Here is a 17,232-nt window from a genome sequence, read left to right as displayed (position 1 = left end):
AAAAAAAATTAACTAATCTGAAAATAAAAACAAATTTACTTGGGACCAAAAAATGAACCTAGACAAACTAACTCAAATCTTTTTATAACAGCAAACAAAGCAAACTTTCTTTGGTTCACACAACTGGTCAATTTCAGATTACCTAATATTCTGGTTAATACAGTTATCATCTATGCCAAACTGATGTTAGAATACAGTTAGGAATATTTATACTGACCATTTTAATCAATCTTTGAGATTCAAAAACCGCTTAAGGATACTATAGGCCCTCAGAATAATCACTATAAATGTAATTATCATATCAGTAAGAATAACAATGTTATCTAATTGGGGATTCTCTTTTACAGAAAGCCAAATCAACTAGTTTTACAAAATTTTAACAACATGAATGTAGGGGACAGGCAATATTATCGTAAGTGCAAATATATCTACACAGTGATAACCTTTTACTTTAACAATTCAAGATTCTAAATATAAGAAAGGAATGAATTTATTCCACATTCCAGCAAGATTATGTCTCTGCTTCTCAGATAAACAAGAAAAACAGATTCTACAATAATCAAATATATTTCCCTTTAATCTCATCTCATTTTCTGACCTTATCCTGACCTGATGAATCAAAATCTCCAGGACCTAAACATACCAGGGCTTATTCTTACCTCGATGTTTTTGCCAAGATTGTTTCACTAAGGAAGAAGGCCCTTGCTTCACCACTCGACCTAACTAAAGTCTACTCATCCTTCAAGGCCAAGTTTATGTCCTCTTCCCTTTACAAGTTTTCTATATCCGCTACCCTCCACATTGCAATTAAGTATTGCTTCTGATACCCTCCTTCCACCTGCTACTGGACTGTTAGCTCCTTGATGAGAAGGATGGAGCTTTATAGGATAGTGTCTATACTTCTTATAGTCACTGATCTTGACTACTAAGCACTTACTGAACATCTATTGATTTATTTACTTTTAGGTCAAACATCAACCCCATTAATTTTGTGTACTTTCTATATATTTAGTTTTCCATGAACATGACCTCTTTAATTTCTAAGGTGATAATTTTTTAATGCTAAAGACCAAATTTATTTTTTAAATCCACTCAATTTATAGACATATTTTAGCTGTCAATATAAGCAACATAAAATCAACAGTTCAAACACAGCCTGGATAAAATGGGCCTAATGTCTTCCCTTTCAATTTACCTTGTAAATGAAATCCAAAATAACACTGACCTTATTTTCTTCCGGCTAAAGATCCCTAAGATCACCTAATTCAATGACCAGTTTTACTCTTCTTTCTTAAACAATATGCCTTTTTTTTAAGAGAGGGGGGTTTCGCCTATGTTGCCCAGGCTAGAGAGAGTACAGTGGCTGTTCATGGGTGCTATCCTACTACTGATAAGCATGGGAGTTTTGAACTGCTTTGTTTTGAAGCTGGGCCAGTTCACTCCTCCTTAGGCAACCTTGAAGTCCCCCACTCCTTGGAGGTCACCATATTGATGCCAAACTTGGTGTGGACACCCAGTGGGCACAGCACACTATAGCCCAGAACTTCTGGGCTCAAGCGATCCTCTTGCCTCGGCCCTCTAAGTAGCTGGGACTACAGACGTGCGCCACATCAATACTGCTTTTTGTGTTTGTATTTTTCAAACTGGTATTCCATCACTTCACCTCAAAACAGCCCTCCATTTGAACTATATTAACTTTGCTTCCATCCCAGTCATTTTTTAAAAGTTTTATTGAGATATAATTCACATTATCCCATTTATTATTTTTAAGTCTCTAAGTCCCCCTCCTGGCTTGATTTAGAATGATATACACATTTTTGAATATTTTCTAAATTGTCAGGAAAAGTATATATACTAAAATCTAAGTCTATATTCCAAACCATAGTAAGATTTTTGAATTGATTCTTTGTTAACTTTCACATGTGGGATGTCTCCCTGTTGCCTGAAGGATAGCTTACCAGTCCTTTGTCCTGGAGGCACATCATCAGAGTGCACACGTCTCCTGTGGCCTGATGATTCACCAACATCACTGCTTCATCTTTTGAAATTGCTTTAATATCTTCCCCCCATTCCATCACTGTAAGAATAAAAAGTTTCAAAGCTGTCATTCTAAAGATTTTTACATTACTAGAAAGATTATATTAGAAATAAATGGTGTACATTTATGATGACACATCACCTGGCTAAAATTTCTGAAAGTTTAGAACTAAGTGTATTTCCTGTAAAAATCAGAACATTGATATAACATTTTATAGAGCCCCAAATTATTCATTAAAATATAAAATAGTCATACTTTTGATCTAGAAGTTGCATTTCCTAGAATTTATTCCTATAGAACATTTATCCAAATAAGCAAAGACATAGGTATAAAAATGTTGATTACAACTTAAATGTTCACCAACAAGGAAATGAATAAGAAAAGTATGATATAATAGAAGAGTATAAATCTATGAAAAGAATGGAGGGTATCGCTATACACTAACCCAAAAAAGACATATTATTAACTAAACAAAGCAAATCACAAAACAGTGTACATAGCACAATCCCACTTTTTAAAAGAAGAAATACAATTTATATGTTATGTAATGCACTGAAAAAAGTCTGGAAAAAGGAATTCTGAACTATTAATACTGATCATCAATGGGAGGTGGTTCCCTGAACCCTTCGAATTCTAGTTTATAGAAAAATGTTCAGGAATTATAAAAATATGTATTTTCTCTGTAAGAAAACTAATAAAAATGCCAAATTTATTTAAAATTGCCAGATGAAAAGTCATTGCACCAAAACCTGTATGTGCACTCTAAGGAAAACAGTGCTATTTCTATATAGTTATGCCTCATTTTATAGTAAATATACTTCACAGAAAAAATAAAACTGAGCATAGTTTTCAAGCAGCAGGATTCTACAAAGAAACATCTAGGGTTCCTCAAATGCCTGACATGAATTACCAAAGGCTGATTCTATATTAGTATTCACTTTAACCCTATCCTCATGTCAAGCTCCCTGTGTGTAACAGTTCTAGATGAAATAGGGGTGGGGTGATCCACCGGAAGCCAATTTTGCACTATACTTCAAAATTAAGAAATGCACAAACTTTTTTACCCAGTAATTCCACTTCTAGGAATTCATCCTACAGATGTGCAAAATAACACATATACAAGGCTATTTATTGCAGCACTGTTTGTAAAAGCAAAGATGAAAACAACTAAAGAAGAGAAACTAGCTCAAATTCATAGAAACAGAAAATAGATTGGTGGTTTCCAGGGGCTGAGGGAGGGGGGGATTTTTGTTTAATGAGTATATAGTTTCAGTTTTGCAAGATGGAAAAAATTTGGACATGGTTGCATAACAATGTGAATATTCTTAACAATACTAAACTTAACAATACTAAACAACACTTAAAAATAGTTAAGATTGCCGGGCATGGTGGCTCATGCCTGTAATCCCAGCACTTTGGGAGGCCGAGGAGGGAGGACTACTTGAGGCCAGGAGTTCAAGACTAGCCTGGGCAACGTAAGTGAGACCCTGACTACACAAAAAATAAGAAAAAAATTAGCCAGGTGTGATGGTGCGTGCCTAGCTACTTGATAGGCTGAGGTGAGAGGATCACTTGAGCCCAGAAGTTCAAGGCTGCAATGAGGTATGACTGTATCACTGCACTCTAGCCTGGGTCACAGAGCAAGACCCTGTGTCAAAAAAGGTAAGACGATAAATTTTATGTTAGTGTATTTTACCACAATTATAAATTTTATAAAGGGAGACTAGCTAAATAAATTATGAAATATCTATTCAATGGAATATTATGCAATCAAAGCACTTATGTACTAATATGGAATGATATAAGTAATAAATGCAAAGTGTAGAATAGGGTGAAGGATGTCACCAGTTACATTTTTAAAAAGAATGGAGAATATATTTACTAAATGAAAACTCCCCATATCATGCCCCTGTTGACCACCCTTCTATGGAGACACACACATATACATATACACACACCCCATTCTTTCATTAATTCATTCTTCATTCAATAAATCTGCATCAGGTACTATAAGGTGTCACGGATATAAAACATATAAGAATATTCCAAGTATTATTCTAAAGTGAATAGCAGTTAAAACTCTCAAGAAAAGTCTAGCTTGGTTCTATAAATACTGAGTTATTAAGAGGTAAAGTGGAAAGTTTCCTGGCTCCATACCTATGCTAATAGATGTTACATAACCAAATACTCCTTTAATGCAATCTCTGTTACATGAATGGAAAATACTAGATATCTAGACCCACGTAGTAGGAAAGCATATATATGAATATAACTGAAAATAAACATAAGTTTTTATATAAAATGTGTCTTACCTGCTTGCTTTATATAAAGCAGATAAATCTAGTAAGTGAGATTGGTTTAAATATCAAAACATAAATTTGGATTCCTCTGTACTGGGTTGAATAGTATAACCCAAAAGTTCCTGTGCATCTAGAATCTGTGAATCAAGTTAAGATGAGGTCATACTGGATTAGGGTGGGCCCTTAACCTAAATCTAACATGACTGGTGCCCTTACGAGATGCAGGAAATTTGGACACAGAGACACAAAAGGAGAATGCCATGTGACAACAGAGGCAGAGAATGGAGTGATGTGCATACAAGACAAGAGACACCAAGGATAATGGTCAACCACCAAACGCTGGGAAGAGGCAAGGAAAGATCCTCCCCTAGAGCCTTGTGAGAGAACATGGCCCTTTGACACCTCAATTTCAGACTTCTAACCTCTGAAACTGAGAAAGAATAAATTTCTGCTGTTTTAAGCCACCTAGCTTGTGGTATTTTGTTATGGCAGCCCTAAGAAATTAATATAAGCCCTTCCCTAATTTTCCTCTTTCCATTCTTTTCCCCCAAAATTACAGTCTTCTTTTCTTATCAAGCATGGGAAAAGATTTTACCATTTAATATCTGAAATATTTTAATAGTCATCTAACATTATGTATTATAAATGGTTTTTAATGTTCATTTCTAAATACTTTGAAAGTATAATCATTAAGAGTTAATCCATGTTTTATCATTCAACCAGAACTTAGTGAAAATTTATTTTCAGACTAAATGCCAATTCACCAAGACACATGGCATGCTAAGTCAAAGAAATGAAGGTAGCTGGATCAACTTTTTAATCAAGAAATCATCTGACATAGCAATAAAGCCATGCTGAATTTTGTAATAATCCTAATTTTATGCAACAACAAATTTTATTTCCAATATATGGGGTATTCTTCTTTTAGAACATACTTCAAGGACCACTGTTGGAAAGTTAAGTAACTAACAAAATCAAAATCAAAATGTTTTTAGAGAAAAAGCAATTTATTTAATGTATGAAGTAGTTATGTTCCTCAGATCGTGATCTGCTATCGCAGGACCAGCAAATATAACAATAAAGCTAATATCTTAACCGAGGGATAGGATTACTCACATGTTAAAGTACAGAAGCCTGCCAGTTCTTACACTGCACTTGATTAGAAGAACAAAAATATTCTAACACACTGTTCTGTGAAATAAATTCTCAAAAAAAAAGAAAAAAATTGGGTCAGGTCTACTATTTCCAAAGGGAATTAAGGACCACAGAATAAAAACTGGAAAAAAGTTCTCTAGTTGTAATGAATTTTTAACATTCTTATTAAAAGCCAAAGCTAAAGATTATCACCTAACTACACACACACACACACACACACACACACACACAATAATCCATCACAAATTCCTTAAACACAGTTACACTAAAGCCATTACACTGACCCACAAAACAGAATTAACGTGGAAAAGACAGGTTGCTTAATATATAACCATAATAACTTACCTTTTAAAGTTCAAAAAGAATTAATGCCTACAAACTGATGCCACAAACTATTTTACCATTCTGTGCCTTAGTTTTCTCACTTATGAAACATTAATAATATTAATACCACTCAGACATGCTGTGAAAATGAATGAGATATAATTGATAGCACCATGGAGATCCTGGGTAATTGGATTACATGACAGTGAAGTCACTTTTGGAATCACTATTAATGAAAACAGCCATATGCCTACCGTGTCATGTAAAGTCAGATATTCTAATCTGAATAGTAAAGATTAAAGAGCCAAAACAACCCATGAATGGCTCTCACATAGCTCAAAGAACTGTGGCTCTCATTAGCCCAGGTTAAAGGCGGACTGGACTGGGTTTATCCAAGGTTAGGGGTTAGCGGAGAAAATGAGGCAAGAGAGAAAGGGAGTGAGGACGTTAATTACGAATGGCCGTGAGAAAGTGGCTGAAGGTACTGATTACTGGAGGGGAGACTGGTAAGGAAAGGAAGCCAAGCAAGCGGGTGATTACCTAGAGGTAGAGAGTGAGAGCAATTATAGTAAAGGTACCTGATGCCACCCCCATCTCCACAACATTCTATTCTAACTTCCTGAAAGGCGGCCCAGACAATTCGAAAAGCCCCCAGGTGAATCTGATGTATGCTTCTAAATAAGAACCACTGGAATCGAAGTGTTGGTTAACTTTTATTTTTTTAAAGCAACTATCCTGAATACACTAGGAAATCACGATCAGTGTCTCTTTTATGGCACTTAACATTTAAGAGGTGCAAATTTGAGAGGGTAAGGCTCAAGGTGTAGCTTTTGAAGCTACTGTTTATAACTAAAAAAATAATAGTGGCATATGTTATTAAATAGATACATAAATAATAATCTTAATACCTAACATTTGTAGAATGTTTATTATGTGCCTAGTAATCAGTAATAGAAAATAATTTTAAATTATTTTTTTCTTTAATCTTCACAAAATCCCAAATGTACAGTTACTATCATCCCCAGTTTACAAATGAGAAAACGAGACACGAAAGGTTAAGCGCTGCTTTCAAAGGTATACAGTTAGGAGGCAGGGGAACTGGGATTCAAAACCACTACATCATACCGTCACTGCCAGCATGCTTCAGGTCAGAGAACCTTGAGGACAAGAACTTGGATAAGTTGCCCATGCCACCCCTAAAGTTGCCTGTGACTATGCCAGGGAGTAGGGTGGACAAGCCAAGCCTCAAAGTCCTCAACAAATAAGATTGGTGGATGGCAGCAATAAGGAGGGGTAGAGAAGTATATACCCAAAGAATCAAGTGTTTTTTCAATGACAATTGACTAATAACCCAATCTAAAGAGGTAATGGATATCTAAGAAAAAAATCAAGATTGTCTTTGGGCATCGATGCAACATCTTGAATATAATATGCTCAATATAGAACTGGCTCTTTTCCCTAGTCTTCTCCATCTTAGCAAAGAACGCCCTTGTTCAACTAGTCATCTTAAGGCAAAACCTAAGACCACCTTTGTTCCTCCCTTTCCTTAATCCTCCACATTCAATCCACCTCTAAGTCCTGTAGACTCTACCTCCTGCATTCTGTAAGTCTCTCCTTCTTTAATACTACCACGTAGTCCCAGCCACCAATAATTCTGGCCTGGATTCTGGATTTCTGCAGTGACATCCTAACTAGTCTTCTGGCTTCCACTCTGGCCACCGACTTAAAAGAAATCTCCAGAATTCTAATTTCAAATATCATTAAAATCAGAATCACCACTGGTAAGCATGAATTAAGGAACAGCAGGAAATAATAATTGGTAATTAACTGGTATTGACATTTGCTTTAAGTTAAATTTGCACTGTGTTCAAAAGGAAAGCTACTGGCATTCTGGGGAAGTAATTTTTCCTCCTACAGCTATTTGCATCGCAAAACTTATAGCATCCCTAGCCAATAGTCTCTGTTACAATCCAAAAGGTAATTCTAAACATCCCGCCTCTACCCCCATCCCATATGAGCACCACTAAGTTAAAAGGTTCAAAACAATTAGGTCAATATAAGCCAGTGGTAAAATCAGTGTGAGGCTGAATAACAAATGAGAATCACCCTAACAATATTAGTACTAAGTAAACAAACGCTTATTGGAAACAAAGATCCAGCTCTCTGATCCCCTCCCCTTCACCCACTCAGCTCCCAGGATATGTCAGCTAAGAGTCTGGAATAATCTTCTCTAGGAAATCTGACCAGCTCAAGAGGAAAAACTTAAAAATACTGACATCTGCGGTTCCCCAGTGAAATGTTACAACCAGATCACCCTACAATTAGGCTCAATGTTGACCAGCTTTAGCCACTTGCATGACTACTAATCAACATTTTAATCCCTTACTCTTAAAACAAGAACAAACAGTTGAAGGGGATCAAAACATGGCACCCTAAAATATGTCACTATGACACATAGATTATTTTGAGCTGATGGCAATTGAGAAATAGCAGATATAGGAAGGGATCGCTATCTTCTTCCTCTCTGCCTAGGCATAAATTCCCTTTAAGAAAGCCACCCTCCCAGTACCAGGAAGAAGAAAACATTCTTATCACTGGAAACAGGAAGCTGACATGAAGATGAGTCTGTACAACAAAATTCACCAAAACAATCCTTTCATTCCATTAGTTTCCCCCATACATTTCCGAGTGACTTTCCCACAATTTACTGCCCCTAGAAGCTGAAACCCCTTTCCTTCATCTAGTCACTTCTCTACAATTCATTACCCTTTGTTAAAAGGGTACATATGGTTAGATCCTGAATCTAACTGCTTCTTTGGAGTTTTTATTTCTTTCCTATAAAGCACCCTGTGCCACATAAAAATGCTAACATCAGATAAACTTTTTATGATCTTCTCCTGTCAGTCTGTCTTTTGTTAGCCTAAGTCACAGGCCCCAGACACAAAATCTAAGAAGGCAGAGCCTCCTCTATATAATCATATATTAACAGATACATGAAAAAAAGTCCTGAATGTAAGAGATAGAGAGCAAAACAAACAGAAAAATAAACAACCTGAGGGAAACAAAGACAACACACAAAAAAGAAAAGTTCAAAACAGACCGGTTTTAATATCTATATTGAAGTAAAAGATGAGACTATGATGACAACCAGGAGACAAGAAACAAAAAGAAGCTACTGGAAAGTAACATAATAGTGAAAATAAAAGTCTTAACAGAAAAACTGAGAAAGTTGGGAAAATCTCCCAAACAGTAGATAAAAAGACAAGATAAAAAACAAGAGGGGAAACACTTGAACATTAGAGGACCATTCTACAAAGTCTAACATTTAAATGGTAGGAGTTCCAGAAAAAAAAAACAGAGAAAAAAAAAATCAGAGATATAATTAAAGAACATCTGAGGATGTGCATTTCCAGTTTGACATGGGACATCTAATAACTAATAGCACAGTAGATAAATATAGGCCCACACCAAGTTATACATCCTTGTGAAATTTCGAAACAATGAATCAAAGAGAAGATCCAACAAACTGTCAGACAGGAAAAAGAGGATACATACAAAAGACAAGGAAATCAGATTGACTTTGAACTTCTCAACAGCTATAGAAAGCTAAAAGATTGTAGAGTTTTATCTTCAAAATCCTGAAGAAAGGCTGGTCTGAAGGTAGTGAGTTATCTCAATTGATCACAGTCAGTTACAGACTGAACTCCTTGTCCTGAAGAAAAACTATTTCTAACCTAGAATTTTCTACCCAGCCAAACCATCAGGTGTGAGGGTAGAAAAATATTTTCAAGTGTGCAACATCTTAAAACACTAACCTCAGGCTCTCAGGAAGATACTGGATGATGTGCTTCACTAAAATGAGGAAATAAACCAAGAAAGAGAAAGACATGTCACATAAGAAATTAGGAATGCAACCCAGAATTTCCAGGATAATAGAGAAGGGAGATGATCAAAATGTTAGCTGTATACCAGGCTTAGTGGATAACCAGTCCAAACTGAAACAAGTTAGAAGTTTCCAAAAAAGACCTTCTAACAAAGATGAAATTAACAGAGTAGCATCTGAATGACTTGAGGAGAGACCTAAAACTAACAAGGAATTCAGGGGTGAATTATTGATTGGTTCATAGAGAAGTAAGCAAAGGAAAAAACACAAATTATTAAATCCAGGGAAAACTTTAGGAAAGTAAGAATAACAATTTTATACATGGCTCAGCTATGAATAAATTTGTATGTTCATAATGAAGAAAAACTCTGAATACTGATATAACCAAAATTATAATAAAATTCAAATACAAACTAGAATATTTATCTTTAAAATATTATTTTAAAAAAGGGTGAGAGCTAATCTTTTCTAATAAGGGATGGCCTTCTGAATATTAAAATATATTCATTATAGCAAATGAGAACAATACCAAAAAATACAAAGAAGAAAATCACTCAAAATCTCACTATCCAGGGATAAGAAAACACTATTAAAATGTTGTAGTGTATCTCCCAGTGATTTTTCTATGTGTAAGATAATTTTTTAAACTAAAAAAGAATGATTTTTAACATACTATTTTGTACCACTTGAAATTTATTAATAATATAGCATGAAAACTTGACTGTCATTAATATTCTTCCATAACATGTAAGTTACAGATTTGTGAATTCTCTAATGCTGGGTACTGGCTACTGAACAGTAAAGTGCTAGACAAATAAGTATACAAAGCAAAGTAATATGGGATTTCTGCTCCAAAAGGTACTGTGATTTTCCTAAAATAAAGAGTAAAAATGTTCCTACAATCAGCAAAAAAAAAAAAAATCAAAAGCACAAAAGTTTATTTTGGGAGGTAATGGAACTGTTCTAGATCTTGATTGTAGTGGTGGTTATATAACTCCATATGTCTGTCAAAACTCACAGACTGTAGACTGAAAAGAATTTCATTGTTCTAAATTATACTGCTATATACTTAACTAAAAACACACAAAAATTTAGAAGACACAAAGACTTTTTAACATATTCTTTGAGATAGTGAATAAATTCATATAAAAGCTTAAAAATTTTTGGATATAAATAAATTCTAGATCGATGGAAAACTAAAAGAATACCAAAGAATCAAAAGAGCAGAAATCAATGAAATCAAAAAGACAAAAAACAGAAAAACAGAAAACTCAAGGAAACCAAAATAAAACGAAAAATAGAAAAATCAATGAAACCAAAAGTGACTGCTTGAAAAGGTCAATACGATGTATAAAATTAATTTCTAACAAAACCAACAAAGAAAAATCATCAATGTCAGGAAAGAGAAGATACCACTACAGATTCTCCTTGACATATGATGGGGCTATGTCCCAATAAACCCAACCTAAGTTGAAAATGTAGTTAATACACCGAGCCTATGGAGCATCATAGCTTACCCTAGTCTACTTGCAATGTGCCCAGAACACTTACATTAGCCTACAGTTAGACAAAATCATTTAACGCAAAGCCTGTTTTATAATAAAGTGTTAAATATTTCATGTAATTTACTGAATACTATACTGAAAGTGAAAAACATAATGGTTTTATGGGTACGAGCATTACTGAATGAGTGTTGCTTTCGTATCATTGTAAAGCCAAAAATCACAAGTTGGACCATCATAAGTGGGAGGACTGTCCTATGAACAACTTTAGAAACATAAATTTGACAACTTAGATGAAATGGACCAATTCCTTGAAAACCACCAACTACTAACTATCCAAATTCATCTAAGATGAAATACATAACCCATTTCTATTAAAGAAATTGATTTTGTAGTCAAAAACCTTCCTAAAAATAAGTTGCCTGACCCAGATGGTCTCACTGGCATATTCGACCAAACATTTCAAAAAAGAAATAATACAAATTATATATACTCTCTTCCAGAAAACAGAAGAGGGAATATCTTTTATATTATGAATCCAGCATTACCCAGATTTCAAAACCAGAAAAAGACAAACAAAAACTATAGACCAAAAAAACAAACAGACAAACAAACAAAACAAAAAAACTATACACTAATATCCATCCATGAATAGAGGAAAAATCCTCAACAGAATATTAGCAAATGGAATCTAACGATATACACCATGACCAAGTTAGGTTTATTCCAGGAATGCAAGGCTGGTTCAATATTCAAAAGTCAATCAATGTAATTCACTACATTAAGTCTAGTTTATTAGGTCAGGTGTGGTGGCACACATGTCATCCTAGCACTCGGGGAAGCCAAGGCAGGAAGGATCACTTGAGCTCAGGAGTTCGAGACCAGCCTGAGCAACAGTGAGATCCCGTCTCTACTAAAAATAGAAAAAATTAGTGGGGTGTGGTGGTGTACACCTGTAGTCCCAGCTACTCAGGAGGCTGAGGCAGGAGGATTGCTTGAGCCCAAGAGTTAGAGGTTCCTGTGAGCCAGCCTGATGCCACGGCACTCCACCCAGGGCAACAGAGCAAGACTCTGCTTGGGGAAAAAAAAGTCTAGTTTATTAATGTAATAAAAGAAATCAAAAGCATAAAAGTTGGAAGAGTGGTGAGAGTAGACATCCCAATAATAGTACTTTAGCCTGTGCAAAATCCTCAACTTGCTCAAAGCTTTGTTTTCTCAATCTTTTAAATAGCTCCTTTCATTTGTCTATAAGTTGACCAACAGAACACTACACTGAATTCAGAGATTGGAATTTAAATCAAAGGTACTTTAATTTTATTCCATTGGGAAAATTTTAACAAAGTAATGGAATTAAGCAGTATCTATCTTAGATTCCTAAAATGAATTACTAGAAAAAGAGAAATTCTAACTTTTCTTAAAGGTAAAGGATTACACCAAATTGCCAAAAAATAAGTATACAACATATGTACCTCTCTGCTTTGCTACCAGAGTTCTAAAAAGCTTTAGAATTGGATTATTATATATAGTAGGGGTTTTGACCTTAAAGAAATTTCAAGTTAGAAAGGAATTTTGAGATAGTTTAATCCAAACCCCTCACTCACTTCACAGGTATTTTAAATCAAATTTAAGAAACAGAATTCCATGGCTCCTCCTTGCCTGACTGAATTAGTCACAAAGGAAAACACACAGATGGTAAGCATAATTAATTTACATCACCTCCTGCTCAGTATTCCCCAAAGCGCTTATTGATGTATTCATTCATTCAACTGGTTTTAATTCTCTTCATAGAGACACAGGGTCCTACCGCTGTGGAAGATATAAAAGTATATTGGAATTCTATCATGAAGTAATTGTAACTTATGAAATTCAACTATATAAGCTTAGAAAAAAAAGAGAGAAAATAGAAGGTGAGGGAATAGAGAGGGTAGAATGAAAGAGGAAAGAACCAGATAAACATTTTAAATAGTAGATGACATTTTGCCAGCCTTTCCAATCAACAGATGTATATTCTCTGGCATCAGTACAAGACTGGAATTTTGAATATGCTGTTTCTTGTCATTTTCTGCATCTCACTTAGTTGTACGATTTTACTTTTTTAAAGATACCTTTTTTTCCATATAAAATTTAAGCCAACTTTTTAGCTGAGGTAATATGATCCCTGGTCTCAAGGAGTTTGCTCACTTACTGGGAATAAAAGACAAACTGGGAAATAATAATACAATACACATGAAAATAAGTACCACAGGAGCTAGGAAAAGAAGAAATCAATGTGAGCTGAAATATGAAGGGAAGAGATACCAAAGTCATGGGGGAACATGCCTGGATGGAGACTTTTTGGAACAGATAGTTGGTACTGAGAAGAAAAGGAAATAAAGTTTTATCTGTAAAGATAAGCTCAGATTCTGAGTTACTTTTAAAAGTTAGATACTGTAATTTAGGCCAGGGAATATAAAATTCCTTTTTTGTCACCATGCAGGTGACAATTGAGGGAAGTAGGCTTCCCACATGGCCATGGGGAGTGGTGGGACTGTGTTGAAAGCATGCATGCCCCACCCAAAGAGGGCAGCCGCTATTCAGCTCCACTCCCTTGCTGATATTTGGGAATGAGGACCCAGGCTACCATATCCTCCAATCCTTTAAGAGTAATTGGAAATTCGAGAGATTTTATGAATGTTTAAAGAGAGGACATTAACAATGGAGGCAGGTTCCTGAGCAAGCAGGAAGGAATGGAATCCAAACAAAGGGACTGGCTCTTGATAGGAGGAACGTTATTATCTCATAAACATCAAAAAGCCAGTAGATAAAAGGAACCAACAATATGTGGTACAGAGGGAAGGAATGAAGAACTGTGGGAATGAAAAGAGTAGTGGTTCGTTAAATGGGAGTATTTTTTTTTAGGATGAGAACGTCCTTACTTTACATCCTGGAAGGTAAGAGCAATGAGAGAAGGAGACGGTATTAGTGAGGTGAAGCAAGAAAGATGCGATATTAACCTTGGATAAGAGACCATAGATGAATGAGGCTGTGAATAAATTAGGGGAGGGGGATAAGAGAAAAGGGGAAGAGTCTCCAGAGCACATTCCTAAGTCAACGAGAGAAGTTAAAAACTGACCTAGGAAAGAGAATTGCTCAGAAAACTGTCATAAATATAGATATCCTAAGTGGAAATGAGATAGACAAAGTTGGAGATGGCCCTTAAAATTAAAAAGTAGGGAGCAGAATACAAGCATTCACACCAGCCAAATGTCTCAGAGAGCATAAGCAAAGAAATCCATAGTTGGGGTTAATGTATCCTCTGGTTTGAGGCTTGGCCACATTCCCAAATTTTGAAATCTAGGAAGGTAAAAGAAAGTACTAAGAATATAATCAAATGAGAAACTAGTTAATTGTACTACATATTCGTAAGGTTTTCCTATTTGGAAGAGCTTTCTTTCATATTTTCTCAATTTCTACAACAGCTCTAAAAGACATATCAACCAGGTACTAGTTTTATTTAAAGCTAAGGATCAGAGAAGGTAATTGTGCAAGGTAATACTATAAGCAAGCACTGCAAATCTGACCAAAATCCAGTGAAACTAAAGCATAGCTAGCGCCTGCCTGCCTAATGAGATTACTAACCATTTAAGTAAAAGTGAAATGCACTATGTTTTCATGGTACAATGAACATAACATGGGCTTTAGAGGACAAGACCTTCACTCAAACACTGGCTCTGCCCCTTGCTAGCTCTATCATCCTCGCTGAGCAAGTTACTTAATTTCCACCAGTCTTCATTTGCTCATTTGCACAGTGCAGTGATATCACCTCCCTCACAGGATTGTTTTCAGTATTAAATAAGAAGCCATGGATAAGCACTGCTAAAAGGCCAGGCACACCAGGTATTCAATCAAGGTAAGTTTCTCTTCTCCCTGGAGGCGTTGCCAGTTGTCTTCTACGCATTGCATAGAAGTTAGACTCCCTGCTGCAGAATGAAGTATTATAAAAAGGCTTGGGAAAGGCTTTCTTTTTAACAATGAGTCTTATCAGAGGACAAACAGTTCCTAAAGGAATCAGAGAAATTAAGTCAAAGAGCAAACTATAAATGGAAGAATCTAAGGTCACAAGGAAAAAACATCATTTCCAGACTGGTATTAATAGGATGAGGAATGTAAGAACATGACACAGAGACAGGAGAGAATGAAGAGATTACATAACCAGAACACAGTATAGGTGGAAGATTCTCACTGAATAAGGAGCCCAAACCTAGAGTTCATGGGGTCTGTAAATGGACTTCAAAGAGGTGTGCCCCCTTGAAACTGTAAAATTGTGGGCATGTGCAAAGGTTCTGTGGAAAGCCCCAAAATGCTCCCGCCCCCCCCCAAAATCACCATGCCAAATCCCTGGAACCTGTAAATGTTACCTTTCACAGGATTCCTTATAATAAAAATTGTGATTAAGTTAAGGATCTTGAGAGGAGGTACTTATCCTGGATTATCCAGATGGACCTTAAATCCAATGACTAGTGTCCTTAAAAGAGATACACAGAGAAGAGAAGACAGCAATGTGACCCAGAGGCGGAGACTGAGCCACAAGCGCAGAAACTCAGCCCAGGTGCTGGAAGAGGTGAGGGCTCTCCCCTGGGGGTGGGGGACTGTTATCAAGGCCCTGCTGACACCTTGATTTGATTTGAACTTCTGGCCTCCAGAACTGAGAAAGAATAAACTTATGTTGCTCTAAGCACTTCTGTGGTAACTTGTTATGGCAGTCACAGGAAACTAATACAGGTATGCTTTTCTAGGGGGAGGGCCCATAACTTTTATCAGATTCTGAAAGAGGTTCTAACGAACTCCAAAAGGTAAAAGAACTACTACTGTAGAAAGTAAAGCGAAAAGCAAAACTTTCTATAAATAAGAGAACTAGAAATTTTAAAACCTGCAGAACAAGTAGTTACTTGGATAAGGTCTCATAGCTACTAAATGTTGAAGTAAAAGAGTAAGTTATCCTCTGATATATAACTCAATATTCATCTCATTATCTCTTGGGGTTGAACCCTATGAATGTATTAAAAGTGATTCCTGAACAGCTCAACAGTTTGTTAAAAATACAGGATCCAAGGCTTCACCCCTGATGTACTGAATCAGAATCTGCAGCATAGAGGAATCTATATATATATTTATAAACATATATTTTTACTTACTTAAAGCTCAGATCATTCAGATGTGTAGGGAAATTTGGGAAGTACTACTATAAAGCAGGGGTCGGCAAACTTTTTCTATAAAGGGTCACATAGTAAACATTTAAGATATCCAGGCCAAGAGGCAAAACTGAAGATATTACATAGGTACTTACATAACAAATTTGTTTTCTAACAAATTTCTACAAGATTTTTATTGACAAAGATTCAAAATAAAAAATTAATAATTGAATACAACTTTTTAGAATATAGCTCTACTAATAAGAAAAATGGAATTCTTTTTAGGGAGGGATAACATTTTGCTCAACTGGGGTTCAAAGTTAGTGTTTTCCTGTCATCAGATGGATTGCAAACCTTCTTAGCTGGAGGGGACTATAAAAAAGGCCTTGAGCTGGATTTGGCCCAAGGGCTGTAGCTTGCCAACCTCCGCTGTAAGGTATAAGGAAAAAGAAAGAACCACAATCCCCTACCCTTAAGCAAATAATAAGTTAAAAAGACAGGAACAGCAAAGGTAAAATAATAGTGAAGAACATGAAGCAGAATTCTGAATGTCATATGTTGTAGAGCAGTGATTCCTAACCTTTTCAAGTCAGGCATTCTTTTTTAAGGTCAAAAACTGTGGAGGACCTCCGTGGCAGTTCTTTTAGCCTTGAGTGAAAATATCCATAACAGGAAGTGACTATAAAGTCTATAGTGTTTTTAAAGGAGTTCTCATTAATCAAAACAGCAGACACATACATTTGAAAACATCAGCACATATTTATAAGACACGTTATTTATTCATCCACAGATGGTACTTAATATGCATATGGATTCCTGACCCCCGGAGATAACTGGAAGCACTGCAGGAAATCTCAGC

At 35.7% G+C, this 17,232-nt stretch overlaps 1 protein-coding gene across 1 annotated transcript in view; it reads right to left on the bottom strand.

Moving 5' to 3' along the window:
• LPGAT1 (lysophosphatidylglycerol acyltransferase 1) overlaps positions 1 to 17,232 on the bottom strand; it is an 88,998-nt gene that overhangs the window by 32,376 nt on the left and 39,390 nt on the right. Inside the window, exon 2 of the mRNA XM_012638328.1 lies at positions 1,959 to 2,077. Coding sequence (XP_012493782.1) covers positions 1,959 to 2,077 — 119 coding nt within the window. The remainder of the gene's footprint in view (positions 1 to 1,958; positions 2,078 to 17,232) is intronic.

The sequence above is a fragment of the Propithecus coquereli genome, unplaced genomic scaffold, assembly GCF_000956105.1.
Source record: "Propithecus coquereli isolate 6110/MARCELLA unplaced genomic scaffold, Pcoq_1.0 Scaffold129, whole genome shotgun sequence".
Classification (NCBI taxonomy): Eukaryota; Metazoa; Chordata; class Mammalia; order Primates; family Indriidae; genus Propithecus; species Propithecus coquereli.
This window is presented reverse-complemented; position numbering and strand designations above follow the sequence as displayed.